The sequence below is a fragment of the Coturnix japonica genome, chromosome 5 (assembly GCF_054131305.1).
Source record: "Coturnix japonica strain WE chromosome 5, WE-NBRP24, whole genome shotgun sequence".
In the NCBI taxonomy this organism is placed as follows: domain Eukaryota; kingdom Metazoa; phylum Chordata; class Aves; order Galliformes; family Phasianidae; genus Coturnix; species Coturnix japonica.
Window position 1 is genome coordinate 52,181,132 of NC_140667.1, and position 18,979 is coordinate 52,200,110.

The 18,979-nt window shown below is 45.6% G+C and overlaps 1 protein-coding gene across 5 annotated transcripts in view; it reads left to right on the forward strand.

Moving 5' to 3' along the window:
• Positions 1 to 17,799, forward strand: part of RTN1 (reticulon 1) — a 96,305-nt gene extending 78,506 nt beyond the window's left edge. For 3 of the 5 annotated variants that reach the window (XM_085549622.1, XM_015865783.3, XM_085549623.1), the window contains exons 4-9: positions 14,275 to 14,482; positions 15,155 to 15,293; positions 15,875 to 15,944; positions 16,325 to 16,371; positions 16,455 to 16,513; positions 16,992 to 17,799. In XM_085549622.1, the coding sequence (XP_085405748.1) occupies positions 14,275 to 14,482; positions 15,155 to 15,293; positions 15,875 to 15,944; positions 16,325 to 16,371; positions 16,455 to 16,513; positions 16,992 to 17,034 (566 nt within the window). In that variant the 3' untranslated portion in view covers positions 17,035 to 17,799. Of the gene's footprint in view, positions 1 to 5,217; positions 5,453 to 14,274; positions 14,483 to 15,154; positions 15,294 to 15,874; positions 15,945 to 16,324; positions 16,372 to 16,454; positions 16,514 to 16,991 lie in introns of those variants that run through there. The other 2 variants (XM_032444732.2, XM_015865785.3) reach the window with 2 other exon arrangements.
• Positions 17,800 to 18,979: the final 1,180 nt, after the last annotated feature.

An 18,979-nucleotide genomic window follows, 5' to 3' on the forward strand; every position in this document is an offset into this window, starting at 1 on the left:
CTCTCTTCGCTCTCTTTTTCTTTTTTTCCCTAGCACACTTCTGCATATGTCATTCATCAGCCTTTGGCCCCGTGACCCACCTCCTAATCCTCTGCAGCCTCAGCCAAGTGTTATTCTGTATTAACAGCTGACCTCCCCCCCCCCCCTCCTTTTATCCCTCCATCCTGATGATGGTTTTGAGCAGCAGCAGCAGCTGGGTGAGCACCATCCCTCCCTCTCCTCTGCAGGGTGCCATCTGGTACACAGGTGGTCACATCCACAGAGTGGGCAGCAGCAGGGCTGGGGGACAAGCTGCAGTGATGAGAATGCACCCAGCAGCGTATCGTGGTCTGCTGCTGTTTTCCAGGGAAAGCTGGGGTTGCCATGACAATGATGTGTTGGTTGAGCTGGTGCTTGCATGGCCACAGCAGCTGCACACCTTTGTCTCTAATGCCCGGATGATTCCTTTCCCCAAAGAAAATGGCTTTTTTAGGGGAACATGTGAGGATTTGAGATGTGCCAGTCTATACCTTTACCTACTGACCAGGGTCAGGTTCACAGGAGGGACATTGGCAACAGGAGCCAACAGAAACTCTGCAAACCCATTCACCAGCACCCCTGGGTGCCTGCAAGGATGCCAGCCTGATTTAGAGGCTGAATCTCTGACCTCAGGTTGTTGGTTTTATTTGTAGTTGTGTTTGCACAGTCTGTAGTTGTATTTGCACTTGGATAGAGCATCCCAGGCCTGATTCCCTGGGGGAGAGTCAAATGGATGAGCTGTGCCATGGCCACCCCTCTGTCACCAGCCCCAGCTCTGTGGGGAGTATGACCATGCCATACAGCCCTGAGCCTGACACAGCACCATTTCACCTTTAAATGGCGATGGAGAGACCCTTAGGACAGGGCAGAGGTTGAGCCTAAGGGAAGGGAATTGTGTCCCCTGTGTGAGAGCACGTAACTTGAAATTTGGAGACAGTTAAGCTTTGGAAGTACCAGTGGAGCTTTTGGAATGGCACCCATAGGGTAAAGGACCTGCAGCTCAGTCAGACCTTGCTTCAAGAATTTGCTACAAGTGTGTCCTCCCCTTGTCTCCTGAGCATGCTTGGCTGAAGGCTTCTCTGCTCCTTTCACCTCTACCCAGCACCAGGCAGGATTTCACCATTTCCACAAGCAGTGCAATCCAAGCTAGTCTTCACAACCATGCTTGACCTCCGTTGGTCCAAAAAATAGCAGTAACACTTGTCTGCAACTTGTTTACAAAAATGCATGCGGTTCCTTTGCTAGAGAACAGATGCTGTGCCAGGTGTTGCAGAAAGAAAGCTTAAAAAGCAAATGCTGCCCCAAATTTAAATGGACCCAGAGACCCAAGAGAGAGGATTCCCGAGGTCACACAGGAAGCCTGTGGCAGACATGGGGGTTGAACACTGATCTCCTGAGGCCCAGCCAACGCTGTGGTCTCAGAACTGTCTTTTCTTTTGTCTTCCAGTCCATTAAGACAATCAATTAATGACATGGAATTAATAATGCCAGCTGCAGCACCAGCAGTGCTGTAAGGGAGACAAATTTAGAAGCACGGGCTTACAGGCAGCAGGCTTGGGAGCAGGGGTAGTTTGTGAGTGGTGGATGAAACTGCTCCAATGGGGGAATACAGGTCAGCTGTAGTTCTAGGGGCTCATCAGCTTCATAGTCAAGGCTTAAAGCGAAGGCATAAAACTGCCTCCCCAAAAGGAGAGAAATGCTTCATTGTCAAGTTTCAAGCACTTGAAAAATGTAACCCCTCTGGAAAGAAATGAAGACTTTTCTAGGTCAGTGGCAGGAATAGAGCCTTCGTTCTTATGATGCTTGTGGTTCAAAAACATCATTAAATAACCTAGAGAAATTATCCACTTCTGATGAGCCAGGAGAAAAGTGCAACTGATTCATACATGTCAGACGTGCTGCCTCCCACGTCAGTCAGCCAGCTCCTGCAGAGCATCCCTGGAATGGTCAGTGAATGGAATCTACTCACTGAGGGACAGTAGATCAGCAGCTCAGATTCCATGTTGCCTTTTTTACCTGTGTACTGATTTCTTTTGTGATATGGAGAACTGAGAAAAAAAAGGAAATTAATTGCTGCATTACATGTCCTAAGAGAAAGCATCAGAGCCTTGGGCATGAGATGCAAGGACAAAGCTGTCTAAGGCTCCTAGACTGTGAATAGCAGTGGACCTTCAATAGCTGTCAGCATCTCAGTGATCCTTATGGGTCCCTTCCAACTCGAGATATAACTCTCAGCTCCTGCCCTTTTCCTCTGTGCTGCCTCTGAGCAATTCTGCAACCCAGAAATGTGTTGAGCAAGAATGAATGCAAGACAGCAGAGCCAGGATCTGGCCCATGCCATGCTATTGACAGACTCATCACTAAAATGTAATTGCTGGCTGCCCTTGGCTTGGAGTACTCCGGCAAAAAATCCCCATTGCTCTTGAGAGCTTCAAGACATATTAATGCGACTTTTAAAATAGCATCCCCTCTATTTTTGTTGCTAATGCTAAGAACAAATGAGCTAAGGAAAAAAAAAAGCCCAACAGGCAGTGATCTCCCTTAATGCTATTGTTCCCCTAAGTGCCAAGTGTTGGGATCTCACAGCACCACGCTGCAGATCTGGCTGCCCTCAATGTGTCCTGCGCTGCGTTGATGTGGGGTGATGCAGAGCTCTGTTCTGCAGAACAGAATCAGTCCGAAGTGTCTTCAAAGTCACTGCACTTAGAGCAGAACCGGTGATAATTTTAGCTCTATCTTTGAATGTGTCATCATGAACTGTTCTTTGAAACCAATGCTGGTTTCCACCCCTGTGTGTCCAGCAGGGTGCTTAGGGACAGCCCTGCAGTTTGGGGTTGTACCTGATCCTTCCCATGGAAGAACATTGCAGGTGCTTCTGAGCTATGATGGACTTAGACATATCATCAACTTGTCTCCAGCAGAGCTACGTAATAGGCAAATGCTGCTGAACCCACTTGGCATGTGGACCTCTCACCTGTTGTAGATCCAGGCAGGGCCATGTTATTTGTGCCTTCCACTCTGCTCTGCTCCACAAACAGTCAGTGGCCCTGGTTTCATTCTGCTGCAAGAAAATAGTCCTCACCCTCAGGCTATTGATGGGCAGCTGCTTAGTCCTAATGCTGGCTCACATTCTTGGATACATAATTTAAATTCTCATTGTAGAAATGCTTTTTTAATCAATTGCTATTTTAGCCATTGCCATTTTGTTAAGCTTGATGTTCATGCCTGGGTTGACACATGTACAGTGTAACATTGGTGTTCATGATGTGGAGCAGTCCAGCTACATACAACAGCTCTGAAGGGATGCTTTTCCAAAAGGAGGCAGAAATTGAAGCAGGAAAACTGAGGATGTGGTTTATTTTGGTGGCCTGGGCAAGGAGGTGGGGACCTGAATTTTGGGGTGAGGAAAGTCTCTGCCCGTGGAGATTGTCATGAGAACAGAATGTTAAGTGCACATGGACCTCTCTGCTGTCCAGGGCAAATTATTATAGCTAATGGAGAACCGTGGGGTACAGTGAGATTCTGTCTTCTCATTGCTGTGTTGCTGATGGTGCTGATGTGATGTGCTATGTGAGGTCTCTTGGGCTGTTTTCAGGGACTGCAGGATTTGGGAATTTCCTATGTCTGATCTTTTATGTAAATTGCTTGTAAATAGCTCATGTAACGTGTTGGTGCAGAGCTGCACTCAGTGTGCAGGGCTAAAAGCAACCAGAGAGGTATTTTCTGCTTTTGGAAGGGGTCTACACCAACCAGGCCATGGTGAGATACCATCCTTTGCCAAGTTGTTCCTTCTTTTCTAAGGCAGGAAGTACACAAAATCAAGGCTTGTACATTATTGAACATTACTGTATGCAATGGCAGTTAAAGCCAGTTCTACACCTATTGGTTAATTATTTCTGTTAGGGCACTGCAGATACTGGATGTAAGCTGAGGACAAGTCTGTTTGTGGATTTCAGTGATGATTTAAAAGCACAAACAATAGCTGCTGGCCATGTAACCCCAGCAGAGCTTTTTAGGTAAAGGCTGAGATCTGACTGTGGTGAACCACTCTGTAAATTCTGGCTTTCTTCTGTGAGATGAGTTACCTGAGGGAGGGATGAGTGACCTACTACTGCCAGCTGGGGAGATCTGTTAACTCGGGCGTTAAAGACTTGAGCTTTTGGAGCCAAAAAAGCAGAGAGGTTCAGATTCATTTCCCTGTGCTGATGTGTGTATGACCTGCTGTCTATGTGCTGCTGTCTGTTTTCATGTTAAAAAAAAAAAAAGAAAAAAGGAAAAAAAGAAGAAGAGCACTCAATATAAAATGGCTAAAGGAAAAATATTTAATAAGCAATCATGATCTGGAAGGTGATACAGCTGAGAGGTGGATTTTGGGCAAGGTTTTTAAGCATAATAAAACCTGAAAAAGACTGGGTGAAGGCAAGGCACTTCATTTAGTATTTTCCATGTACCATGTGGCCATGGCTTGCTATGACATCACTGCAGGGAGGAAACTGAGGCAGCTTGGTCCCTGGGCTGGTGTTGCAATCCAGCCATTGGTGCACTGAGTTACTGCTGGGAGCTTTTTCACAAATTATCTCATAAACCTGCTGTCCTACACGGTGTGTGCAGCATTATGGGCAGTGAGGAGGTAGCACTTGGACCTGCACACACCAGCAAGGGAGCAGCAGGGGTTGGTGGGAGGGGTGTGGGTGCTCTGCTGTTTTTTGCTGTTTCTAGAATAGTTTTGATGGGGGCTGAGGGGGGGAAGGGGATTGCTGTGAAGGGACCAGATCCTGCCCTTGGTTTTCCCCTGCCTGCTCCAAGACCTCACCTGGGCACACAGAGGGGAGGGAGGCATCAGCGTCTGGGGGTGGATAGGGAAATTTGTCTCTCAGCCCCAAAACCCCCAATAAGACACCCAATTTCATCACTGTCAAGAAATTTCTGGAACACGGGTAGTCACAACCATGCAGCCACATAGGAAACAGTGCTCCCCGTCTCCACCCGCCCCAAATTTGCTTTTATTTCTTTTGCCATCAGGTTGCTTTAACCATTTCAGTGGCTCGGAGCCGCCGAGCGCAAAAGCTTTTGATTTGAAAGGGGACCGCATCCCCTTTTGAAAGGAGCCTGCTCCCTAGGGCAACCACATCACACTGCTGATTTGCTGCAGTGGAGACTGCAGCGCGTACAATATGCCCTCCCCCCTCCTCCCGTGCTGCTTACAGCATCAGTCCGGAGCTGAGCAGGGAGACGGGCGCGATACCCCATAACCCACCCATGCTCGGGAATGCCTGAGTGCTAACGCAGCGCCTCCGAACGCAGCACCGGCCACCCCTCCACACGCCGAGATGCAAGCCAGTGCCGACTCCACCAAGATGGACTGTCTTTGGAGCAACTGGAAATGTCAGGGTATTATGTCTGTTCGAGTGTTGCATGCTAGAAGGACTGCATGGTAAAGGCAGGATCCGTCCATTTTCGCATTGTTCACCTGCGGGCCTTTGCATGCTTTTTTATCTCCCTTCCTGCAAAGCTTTTATTTGGGGGTTACGTTAAGAAAGGAAGGAAGAACCTTTCATTGTGCTGTTTGAATGCGTTTCTCCCATCTCCAGCTGCCTCGCCCTGTGAGCACCCGGGATGCAGCACCTTCATCCTGCCTCCCAGCCCATTCCCAAGCATCCCTTAGCAGATCATCCTCATCCCAGCATGATTTCTTCCCCATGGGGGCTGTAGGAGAGCCGGGCGATGGGGAATCCGTGCTGACCAGAGAAAGTGGGGCTGGAGGTGGCGGTGATGTGTGCTGGGTGCATCCTGCCCTGGGCACACCCATGGCCAGGGCTGAGCTGAGTGTCGGCACAAAGAAAACGCAGCTCCGGCGGCAGTTCTTGTTTTTTGTGTTTCTTGCTGTTTTTGTGTGTTTTATTGAGCTTCCCAGCACCCCGCTGAGCCATTTGGGGGAAAATATTGTGGGGGTATGTGTAGGGGAACAATAGCATCTTCATTTGGGGCTGATTTTCAGTGATATGGAGCGGGTTTGGTGCCTACGCTGGGTGGGGCTGGCACCTTCTGGGGCGCCTCGGCCGGCTCTGCAGCCATTTTTTGTTGGTTTCACCCTTCCCAGCCAGCATCCAGCCTTTGTTTTGCTAAAGGCAAAGCCTCTGTGAGGCTACCAGCTGGGCACATAGGGAGAAAAGCATGTGGCAGTCCTGCGGGCAGGGAGGGCACATGCGGATTGAATGTGGTTTTTAATTTTTAGGTGCTTGTTTACATTGAATAGAGCGTACATGGTGCTCACAGCGGGGTCCTGGCAGAGAGATTAGAGCATCATCTTGTTAAAGGGACCGGGATGCTGGCAGACAGAGCTCTGTGAAGGGAGCTGCATGTAACAGGAGCCAGGAGTCCATCCTGAAGTGCTTTTGGGGAGGGCAGGAGGAGGCAGACAGACATACAGACGCTGGTTTTCAGGGCTATTTCTGCAATCTTAATCCGGCACCTAATTGTATCGTGGTGTGAGGGGTTTTTTTCAGCAGGAATCTGGGAAGTAAACAGATGCACCTGTTCAGTGCCAGCCTGCAGCAGTTAGGGCTTTCCATTCCTTAACCCAGGCTTTTCTATAGGATTGTTTGATCCATTCGGCTCTTATGGGAGAGCCCCACCTAAACCTGAGTCTTTCCATATGAGATTTAAGTGCGAGCATCCTTGTGCTCAGATTCTGCTGATATTCCTAAAAATGCTGATGTGCTGAGTCAGGTTGTTGAACCACCTGTATTTAGAGGCAGCTGAATTTTTAACCCTTTTTAATTAGGAAAAAAAAAAATAAAAAGAAAGAATATTTATTCATAAAGTTAAAAAAAAGGGGGTAACAACAAAAGGCACGCTGCTGTTGTTCAATTAATAATTAATCATGGGTAACAACTGCAGGCTTTCTCTGTTTCTGTGCTTTCCTTTTCGAAATCAAGGGGCAGAAAATGAAATGGCACAACACGACCCGTGCTGCTCTGAGACAAAAAGGGTCGGAACAAAATTGACGCAGCTGAAATAAATCACTTGCCTAGGTTGCCACATCATCTGCACATCTTTCTTGTTCTCGGTTGGTGCTCTCTGCTTTAGAAGGGATCCTGCAGGAAAACATGAAGCATGGAGCATTATTTCTGCCAGCAAAATTCTTTGATCGCTCTCAGATAAAATAAAAGCAATTTAAAATTCAGAGGAATGAAGGCTAAAGATTGATTCGACGATTCTCCTGGTATCTATTATTCACGTCCCCCCTCCGTCTCAACCCAGAATATCAGTTTCATGAAAATCTGGGGTTGTATAATTTTGCCAAGTTCGTTCTGCACGGAATTATGGCTCCTCCTGAAAACTCTGGAATATGGCTGCGAACAGAACAGATGCAGTCACAGACCTCAGTAAATTCTGAGCATATTTTTACTGAAATTATGGAAATGAAATGCTGAGGATAACTTTAGTTTTAATTAATAAAATGTCAATCAGTTCTATCATTAGCTTGCCCTTACAGAGCTTTAAATTAATGTAAAATTTATCAAGGCTGTGGAGGAGCTGCAGGGGTGCTTGGTGACGCTTTGGCTTTGCCCCACTGAATCTACGTACTGTTCCTTTCCTTTAGAGGACTGCTGCTAATCACATTTAGAAATACTGCAATGAGTTTTACCCACCCATCCTGCTGGTCATGCTTGTGTCAATGGTGGATCCTGATAGAGCCTTCAGAGATCACATCAACACATCAACCCCACTAGGCACCTGCTTCTTGCAAAGTATTGTCATGGGTAGGTGGTGCGTTGGATTGGCTGGGATTGAGCCATCCATAATGCACGAGTGTGTGGAGAAAGATCTCCAACTGGGCATGCTGGTGGCTGGAGCATGAGTCCATGCTGGGGGCTCATCCTCACACCTCTCTGCACAGGTTTCTGTGGGTTAGAGAGGTCTTGGCACCTCAGCCTGTTGGGCTCCTTGGTGGTAGCACACTGGTCCCCATGTCGCTGCTTCTTCTGCATGCAAGCTCCCAGCTGGACATAAGTAAAATGCCTGTTCACTATAAACTAAAGTGGAATTGGAGTGCAGATTTCATCAAATCTTTCCAGCTGCCACAACTCCACTGGAACTGGAGTTACTGATGAGCTCTCCACCTTTGCAACAGCTACAGATCTGCCCCAGATGCTGGTTTAACATTGGACCTTGTTAAAGCCAAAATCCTGGAACAAAGTCATCATCTGATGTAACTTCTTTAGCTAATATCTTCAAGTAACTCTACTAATTGATGGAGAATTTGCATCCTGATTTTGCAGCTGATTTCCTGTGAAATTAGATTTGTCAAGATATTTTTCCACTTCCAGATTTGCTTTCATTTCTTGTTGCTGCTTCATAAATCCAATCAATCCTTCTTCAGGCACATCCCTGTTGATGGCAATAGGGCTGCAAGATCAAGAGTTTAAATCAGAGGACAAGCTGTCTTAGGCATGAGCTTCATACTGCTGGGTTGCCAGCTTTCTCAACAAACATAGTGATCCAGGTGGTATCAAAAGGGAGATTTCAATAGCTCTACCAAAACATGCTCTGTACATCTCCTGCTTCATATCTGAATGTAAATCTCTTTCTTTTATACTTTTGAGAACAGATAAACAATATATATAAATATATATTAACAGAACAAAGAACAAATTCCCCCAAATTAAGATCAAGATATTCTTTATGGTGTAATTTAATCTCCAGCAAGAGGGTGATGATGTGGCAATAGGCAACAATGGAGGACTTTCATCAGATCTCTGAGAAAATTAACTGAGTTTGAAGGGGCTGTTTTGATATCAAAGGGGTAGCCTCTCCGTGTCACATTCTCATAACTAAAATAGATCTGAGCCTTAATTTTGAATGTCTGCAGACTTTCAGGTGTTTGGATAGAGTTAGGAAGGGTCTGGGTCTGTTAGTTTGGTCCAGGAGCATCTCAGAACAGTCTATACATTTCCATAGCTTCGTGTGTATACAGGGACTGCACCTGGGGACTTTGCTTGGTCCCTTTGTTCTCTGCTTTCTTAAGATAAGAACAACAGCACCTTCATAGAAGCTGGTAAAAGCAGAGAGCAATGAGGTTTGATGAGTAGGGGGATGTGTGGAAAGATGCTTTTTTTTTTTTACCTTTAGATCAAATATTGGTTTCAGCTCTCATGTGAGAATAATAATAACAACAAAAAATAGCAACAACCACAGGAGGCTGAAGGGCCAATTTCTTTATTGTCAGCCCTGTTGTGCTTCTGTCTACCCAAGCCCAGACTGGTGTCTTACATAAAGCTATCAGTCCTTATTGAGCTCACATAATGAAGTCCTGATGTTGCAGATGGAGGAGGTGGGCTGAGGAGCATTCCGAATCTTTTTCCCTGGTTCTATTCCTGCTCCAGGTTTCTTCTCTTTAGGGTTCAGGGTTCAGGTTGAGCATTGGAGCTGAGAGAGATGATAAAGACGTGAAGTTATACTGAGGACAGGAATGTCATGGACTAGATGTGTACAGCAGGGATAAGTATGGAGAGAACCCTCAAGGCTGGAGCTGAAGAACAAGGAGAGATGCCTTGTTAAAACAACACAAATGCTCTGCCTTGGCTCTGCTGTTGATCACAGCAGTCTTCTAAAGGCACCAAACTGCTCACTAAATGCTACATCCATCTGTATTCTGTTTTAATCAGATCTGCTGTGGGAAGGGGAGCAAAGGCTATGGATCCTCCCCTGGAGAGAAGGAGGAAATCATGTCCCCACAGCCTGTGGTTAAAACTGAGAAGTGGCATTTGTTTGAGCACAAGCAGTATTTACTTCTCTTTGAGGACTCATCTCTAGTAGTCATATTTGTTGACAGATATTGTTGCAGCAATGCTATAAACAAGACTTCCCTTCTTAAATTGGATTTCCTAAGCCTTTCACTGCCACTAGGCCTGGGAAATGTATTATGAAGTCTCTATTGTATTGAGCTGTATACAAAATAAAAGACTTTTTCTCAGTTCTCATTAATACTAATATTACACAAGGAATGAAGCTCTACAACCCATTGATTTCACATCCTAAAGAGGCCCAATAGGACCTCCACTGTTGGGAGGGCAGCTTGATCACGTCCACGAGTTTATTAGTATGCTGAAAACATACAACCTTTATTTGATCCTCAAGGTCCATGGCTCTCATCTGAAGGCTGCACACAAGGTTTCTGTGCACATTTTTTGTGCTAACTAAATTCTGCTTGATGGATGCTCATTTTTCATACTGTTGTTGCAGCAGAGGGAAACCTTGCAATTATCAGGAGAGAACCTGTGGAAGGTGTGAATGGATCAGACTGTGCACAGCTGATCTTCATTAATTTTCATATTAAAATGCTTGCTTAAAGGCATGGAATGGAAATACAGTCATGCTACGAGATATGGTTTAGTGGTTTGTTGCAACTATGGTAATGGGAGGACGGTTGGTCTTGTAGGTCCTTTCCAACCTTGTGATTCTGTGATTCTATGAGAAACTACCAGAGCTCAGTTCTCATGATTTCCACCTGGACTTTAGGAAAAGGGAACCAGGAGCATCACTTCTTGGTCCACCTCAACCATCTTGAGCTTTTCACCCTCTTGTGCTGCTCTTTCCAGCCCCAGGTTTGCCTTCTGGCTTTTGTGATGCCAAAGGAGCAGATACATTTTCAGCTGAAAGTCCAGGTGTGAGCTGAGTGAGCTTCCAGGCTCTGTGCTCAGGAGCAGTTCCTTGCTGTCATTGCATGCTGTTGCTGTTATTCATATTTGGGAGGTTACTTTTAATTTACCTTGCAAATATTGGTACTTCCTGACTGCTGGTATTGACAGGTAATTCTTAAATCAGAGACTGTACCTTTGTACATCATCAGTCTGGTGGATGGCCCCAAACAAAGAACTCATATCTAGTTAATAAGATGAAATTACACTATGATTTGTAGCCGAGTGCTTGGCACCGCTGGAAGCTTTTTCTTTCCAATTCATGCTACTGGAGTAGAATTTTACAAGTTCCTGTTGTGAGTTAAAAAATACAGACAGGCAACTCCTTCAGATAAATAGCTCATCAAATGTGCTTCTGCAGAAAAAAAACTCTTTAGAAACAGTACAGTGACCTGCAGCAGTCTGCAATGCTGCTTTCTTAGAGATTGCTGGCAAGTCCCCCATAATAAATAGAAAGTCTTTGGAGACTGAGAGTGTTCTGGCAACACCCAGAGCCCTTTTATAACTCCACAGCTGAGCCAGAGCTCTGCTGCGCCGTACTGGAAAGGCCACAAAGTGACTGAGGGAGGGACTCTGCTTGCTCCTTCCAGGAGGCCGAAGGGAGATCATGAAAAGCTGCAGCTGAACTGCTGCTGCATGTTAATGGGCATGGTCAGGACTTAAGAGTTGGGGTTTTCAACACAGAAGGTTTTGAATGAAACTGAGGCAGATTTCAGTGCCTGTTCTCCAGAACCGTGTTTGCAAATTCTCTCTGAAAAACGTCAATGCTCTGAAATTAACATTTCAGCACTCACAAATATATGTTCCTCAGCCAGACAGATTGACTTGCTGTCCGGCTGCATGCACATCACATAGCAACAGGCTCACGTGGCACCAGCCTTCTGCTTCATGCATATTCAGCATGCGTTGCTCAGAATCATGCCATTGTCGTGGGTCTCGGCAGTATCACATGTGCCCACACAGCCTACAACAAGCCCAGGTCTTGCAGGACTCTTGTCTGCACCAGGATCCTATGGTGTGATTTTACACTGAGACCTGACCAAAGCATCTAATGGTGATGTCAGGTGTACAGTTTTACCTCAGCTTGTGATCACTGTGTTCATGTGTGCTGGGGATGCTGGTCTGAGCCTGGTGTGTGCAGGAAGAGCAGTAAAGTGATGGGGCCAGCAGGTGCTGGAGCGAGCCATGAGGTTCATCTCCGTACAGCACTCCCTGTGTATTCCTTTAGAGACCGGAGTGATGGCTGTTGAACATGGGCACCATGCAAGGACCTCCACCTGCCTTGCTCAGATTTTCCACCTCAAAGCTGGCACATATTTTCTCCGTGCACATATGGAGTATTTGTGTCAAGTCTAAAAGACACAGGATCCCTCCCTCCCAGGTCTCATTTGGCTGGTGAAAGAGGCCAGCTGCCTCTCATCTCCTTTCTCACGCATGCACACAGCCCCAGAACTGTGTCATTTGGTCTCTCTCCATCTCATGGCTGTGGCAAGGCTTCCCTTACCTGATACACCTTAATAAACACCACAGCCATCTCACTGAGGGGAAGTTTGCAGGAGATGCTCACAAAAACAAATCTCTCTCCAGCCATTCAGCATCTTCCTTGTTGAGAGGAGTCAGAAGGCAGTTTGGCAAATCAACATCTATGCAGCCACCTTCTGTCTTGCAGGAATTGAGGCAGGATGTCATAGAAAGAAGGAGCTGCTGCTTTTGCATCTTATCAGCTATCAGTATGAATCCAGGGAACTCCACAGAAATGGGCTGCTGTGCTTTTTACTCAGCTCTCAATTGTTTGCCTGTCTACTGCCTACCTCCTAGGTAATATTTGTCACTGGTACGTGGCCTTTTTGTTTCATCTGCAGGTGATAATCCGCTTACAGCACCCTTAGCCAGCTTACCTATCCATTTAATATCAAGATAGTTTATAACACAGAATTGAAGTATCTCAGAAACTGAGATTTACATAAATTCCCAAAAGTGTCCATTGACAGACCCATTTTTAAGCAGAAAAAGGATGGAGCTGTGAATAATGCAGCCTGTCCAAATGCTCACTGGTAAAAGCACACCAGGTCCTGTGCTGTGCTGCAGAATTTTGCAGTGCCTTCACTGAAAAAGAGAATGAAAAGCGGTAAACACCTCAAACTTACCTTCTGGATGCCATTTTGTAAGGATGCATTGCAAGATGCACATTCCACCTCTGAGACACTGCAAGCAGCCTGTGGAGTTCCAGCTGCGTGGACACAGCTGTGTCTGCTACCAGCCTCCCTGATGGGAGTGCATGTCCTATGCTGTAAGTACATCTTTAGAGTATCCATCAGTCCATGCACTGGGGTTCCTGCAGGGAGAAGACGTGGCCGTACAACTGGAGAGCCTCTGCCAGGTTCCCAGTTTACATGCTCACACTCAGCATGTGCCACTGAGTTCCCTGGTCCCTTGATGCAGTCCTTGGATCTCATCATACACACTTCCAGTCACAGGTCCGGTGCTCAGTGCTGGCACTTAGAAATATGAGTCATTATGCTGTGTATGTTGACGGAGATGATAGTAGGATGGGAATGTTGCATTCAATAATCCAATAGCAATTTTGCACTCAAGCCCATTACTTTGAAAAGCAACGCTAATGTGTGTAATAGTAATGAGTAATGGCTCATTGACTCAAGGGAAACATGCAGCGGTGACTCACAGTGTTTTGAGATGAGATGATAAGAACTACTATGTTGGATTAATATGGTTTCTTTTTGTGTTTGTGAATTTTCTTTGGACAGATTGCATTTTCCCAGAATTTACTCTTTGTTCAAATTGTTTGACAAGCAGCATCTAAGAAATCTGCTTGGCTTGTGTTGTGCTCAAGCTGTTCATGAGGACAGCGTGTGAAATCAGAGCTGCTTTGTTTAGATTGCCATCAGCCTGTCCTTTGGCTGGAAAGGGAGTCAGGCAAGGAGAGAAAAAGAAAGGTTTTTGTTGTGTTTTTTTTTTTAATAGTTCTGAGATGATCAGATTTGTAATAGCAAGAGGAATTACTCTGCATTTGCAGGTTCTGTTTGTTTCCTACCCATGTAAGTGAATGGTTTCCTACCCGTGTACTCATTAAGCAGTGGCAAAACCAGGAGTTTTGTTAGTTCAGAAGTAACAAAAGGATATTGTCAAAACTTTGCATAGTTGAATAGAATATTGGTTTATTGTGGCTAACCCCAGATTTTCTCATTTGTTTTCAACAGCCAAAAGTTGAAGGCGTTTTGATCCAGAAGTGGAAACACATCATTAGCATTTGGACTAATGACCAAAAATATAATAACCCAGAGTTTCAATGTAAAATAGGAACTTTCATCATCTTTTTTCCCTAACCTTTCTCTGCAAAGCCACATAAAATGCAAGTATTCCAGCTAGGTCATTGGTTCTCCTTTCCTCCACATCTGAAGCCACTGAGCTGCTTTCAGCCAAGGAAATTCCTGATGACGTTTGCCCATCATCCTCCAGTGAAGGCCCCAAGCATGGCATTGGTCTTGATGCCCTCCCAGCTCCTGCCATTAACATGCTGTTCTTCTCTCCCCAGCTATCAACCTGTTGTACTGGCGCGACATCAAGCAGACAGGGATCGTGTTTGGCAGCCTCCTGTTGCTGCTCTTCTCCCTGACCCAGTTCAGCGTCGTCAGTGTTGTGGCCTACCTGGCCCTCGCCGGCCTCTCGGCCACCATTAGCTTCAGAATCTACAAATCAGTCCTACAGGCTGTGCAGAAGACTGACGAGGGCCATCCCTTCAAGTGAGTGTGTTGCGGTCATGGCCGGGGATCAGGTGTCTCGTTGGAGATCCATTCCTAGTGGAAAGTCACATTTCTTTCAGCTGCAGCTCTATAAAATTCTTGCTCATAACAGGGCTTTCCATTGTCCAGAGTCTCAAGATTCATATTGGCTCAGATTCTAGGGGGCTGGGGGGAAATAAAAGTTTGTGAAAGCAATTGTCCTCCGAGACATGGACATTTTTTTCCTGCAAGTCTAGAGATCATGGAATTTAGAAGCAGATGCAGAAAAGGGGTTTCACCATAAATAATGATGGCACAGTGCTTCAACATGCAGGAAGAGTGTCACTTCTGGGCGCACTCTGCTGGGTGTAGAGGGGATATTGGTGTCTTCTCTCCAACACTGCCGGGCTGTGGCAGGGCAGTGCATCACCTCTGGGGCTGGTGCTTTTAAGCTCTCCCCTCTCTACTGAAGGCCTGGGCTGTTTGTTCCAGCTGATGAGGGATGCTTCATTCTCTGCTGTGCCAACAAGCCCATGAACCAATATAGGGAACTGATGTGGCTTCCCAGCACACAGTGAAAGCTCCTGCTACAGATAAGCGAGGGCTGGGGAAGAGGGGGTGATGGGGAGATAGGCACGAGCGTGCACGGTGGTGAGCCTTGCTGGGTTTCTAACTGCCCTGTGTTTCTGGCAGAGCCTACTTGGATATGGAAATGAATCTCTCACAGGACCAGATTCAGAAATACACAGACTGTCTCCAGCTATACGTCAACAGCACAGTCAAAGAGCTGAGGAGACTCTTTCTCGTCCAGGACCTTGTGGATTCTTTAAAAGTAGGATTGCTTCAAATATTTTTAACCCCTCTCTAGAGGACCAATTTACATTTCAAAGTGCTGTTTCCCATGTCGACACTGTCCTTATAAAACCGAGTTTTGTGTAGCTCCAGATATCAAAGTTGCTTTGCTATTTGATTTCCAATCTGCTTACTTCCAGTAGCTTAGTTAGGCAATCTGCAGTTGCAGTTGTTTATCCACAATACAGGAGTTTGAAAAGATGAGGACCAGCTTAGCTCCTGCAGGTCTGGAAGCATCTCTTGTTGTGCTCTCTGTGTCCTTGCCACAAAATAACTGGATGCAGAAATCTACCTGCACCGTGCTCAACGCAGGGTCCTAAATGAATGCAATTAAGCCCGAAATATGCATGAAAGTTCAGCTAGGAGTGTGAGAGCAGTAAAATGCAGAAAGGAAAATGGTTTTATAGACCCAGAAAAAGTACCTAGTTCCTGATGTGCCTTACTTAACAAGTCCTAATACACATTAAAAAAGGCTAATGTGCCATTATATTAGCTACTTAAGTGAACTCGTTTCTTCTTAGCTGACACTGGAGATGATGTAACGATCTGTTTTTCATTTAGTTTGCAGTACTAATGTGGCTGCTGACTTACGTGGGAGCCCTCTTCAATGGCCTGACTCTTCTGATAATGGGTAAAAATCATCATTTCTTTTCAAATCTATTTTTAATATCAATTCCCTGGTGATTTCTACTTAGGCAAAACAGCCTCTCCTCACTGTGCCTTCTCCATAGTTAAAGCACCAATCTCTTGGTGTCTTGTTCATTATTCCCATTCCATCATCCATACTGCTAGAACCAACGTGTGTTTTACAGCTTTGCAGCAGCTATGCCCAGAGCTCTGGGCAAACCCATATTTGGGAGATTTGAGCAAAGTTCATTTTTCATGCAAAGATCGCTTGGTGGATCAGCTGACCGAGTGGCACGATACACGCTTGTCGCTGTTTGAAGTAGGTCTCTTCTCTGGAGGAATCTGATCAGCAGGAATTTAACACTGTGCTCTTTCTCTCCTCAGCTGTGGTGTCTATGTTTACTCTCCCTGTTGTATATGACAAGTATCAGGTAAGTCTGTGCAGCTCTGCCATGCCTGTCTGGTTCTGCCTTGTTGATGCCCCACTGACTTTGTCTCCTCTTGGTCTTTGCAGGCACAGATTGATCAATACTTGGGACTTGTGCGGACCCACATAAACACTGTTGTGGCAAAGTGAGTTCAGCAGCACACTTAACCTTGCTGTGCGGTTGTGGTATTCTGGGGTGGCTGAGAGCTGGGTGTTCCCAGGGACAACATCCCCCATCAGTGATGCCCTACCCAGATGACAGAGACATTTCCAGCCAGTAGTTCTGTGGTTCTGAAAACACAGCACTAAAAGTCTGTACTTAATATTTTTTTTGTTTAAGCTTAATTCCTGACTTCCAGTACACAATAACTCATGGTAGGATAACAAAGGGCAGGAGAATATCACTGAGCATGTCTTGTGGTTATATAACCATAGACAACCAGGACGTTTAGTGTGGGGCCTGTAGGAGAGCACGGGCAGGAATCACCTCTATTTCTTGTTGGACTGTAGTCCGCCCATCCCCACAACACACTGATCACAATTACCCCTTGCTAAGACACCAGCTGAGGATCTGCTGGAATGGAGCTACTGCCTGAACATGCAATTCTTTTTCTTTATTTCTAGGATTCAGGCTAAAATCCCAGGTGCTAAGAGAAAGGCAGAGTAAAGCAGACAGCGAGAATCCATCGACTACAGTAATGAATAACGGGGGAATCTGGAGTGAAACAGCTCTGTTCTTACACTGCAAATTTATCCTTCTTTTTTTTCTCAACACCATGATATTAGAAACATGAAACTCGGAAGCAGTGCTTCTCCCCTGCTGCTTCTGCACTTAGAATACTTGCAATCACTTGTGTCAAGCACTAAAGTATAGCAAAGAGAAAAGTGTACTAGATGTGGTTTTTTGTGTTGCTTATAAAGTGCATGATGGTGAGCGCCTAAATAATATTGAACTTTTTTATTTGATCTTTTTTTTTTAGTGTTTTTCCTTCTTCTATTGGCATTGCTTCTATAACTTTCAATGTTACATGTGGCTAGGGGCTTTCCTGCTTAGCGCACTGATGCAATAGTTAAAATTGCTTCTACGTCACTGGGTTGCTGGTTGGATTCATCTTTATTAACTATATAGAATTGTAGACTGATGTTTTAGTGTTTTCCAGCACAAGTAAAATGAGCAGTAATCGGTACTTATGGTAATCAGTTTTGTATAACTCCAAAAAGAAACCCACGAAAACAAAACCCAGTACTTTTGTCATAAGGGATTGACAGGCTGATTTACATGTATGGCAACTGGAAAGTTCCAGCTTGTTCAATTTATTACAATTTGTATTACATTCTCTGTAGTTCCTAATGGACTTAATTATGGACTCTGAATATTTGCACTTATGTACTTGATACCGAATGCAGAAATAAATGTTACTAAATGTACAAAGCCCTCCCTCTCATTGCCATTGGAATCAATGTGACGTTTGCAACCTGGACAGATACATCCCCTCCCCCTTCCCTTGTGATCCACACGTGCTTCACTTGTGCTGTCCCACACAACCACCTGCAGTATGTAACCTGCCCGGCAGTCTCTCTGGGTCCTTAAACCCTTCTCTGAACTTCTTGAATTGAAATCTCTCCTTTGATTTGTTCACTTAATTCATCTTCATCTCCTACACATGGACACGGTGATGTCTGTCCTAGGTCAGGCCGCAGTGGTGGCTGCCTGCGTACAAATGTATAACACAAACTTATGGGAGGAGATGGCAGGAAACTGGGCCATTCATTTCTTGGGATGGCTCTCAGCTACTGTTATTTTCCTTTAAGGTTTCTATTTAAATATTCTACTCTGCTCTCATTTAAAAATACCGGAGCATTTTTAATTGTCACCTGCATAGAGACACAAACATCTTTTCTCAGTGACAAAACCAAACTCCTCCGTGTGACTTGTGCTGCTTTTTGGTCCAGTGGAATATGTTTATTTCAGCACGTGTGCTTTGCAGCCAGCTGTTACAATTCAACACTTGCACCCAGCTTTAGCTGCCCCTCAGGCTTTCCTACAAGCTCATTCAAATGGCCAGTGCATGTCTTGTGTTTCTCAGGAGAGTAACATTGATGATGACCACATTTACTGTCCCATCCCACTGGTCCAACAACCATGTTCTCTCCAGGCACCAACAGCATAATTACACCTAAAGGCATTGAACTTGTAGCACTGAACTCTAAGCAGGACTTAAAGGCTACAGCTTCTGTAAGTTTGGAAATAAGATAAATAGAGACCAAATATTCTTAAAACCCCAAACCAAGAAAGCCCAAGACCCACATTCTTGTCCCGTCCAGCATCGCCCTTATCTACAGTCCCTATCAACCCAACTGTACCCCTGCAAGCCACCTCTCCCACCCACACTTCACTTTCCTCTCATCCCACACTGGGACTTTCTAAACCAGCACACAAGCTTCCTTGAAGCCCCTCAGCTTTCAATGTATGTGACACCATCAGTCTGCATGTGGGCAACATGGGAAGGGTTCATGCTGTGGGTAGGAACAATTTAAAGGACACTGGATTTCAGGTGTTCCGTGCTGGAGCTGCCCACAGCCACTCTCACCTGGCTGGGATGGCAGCAGGA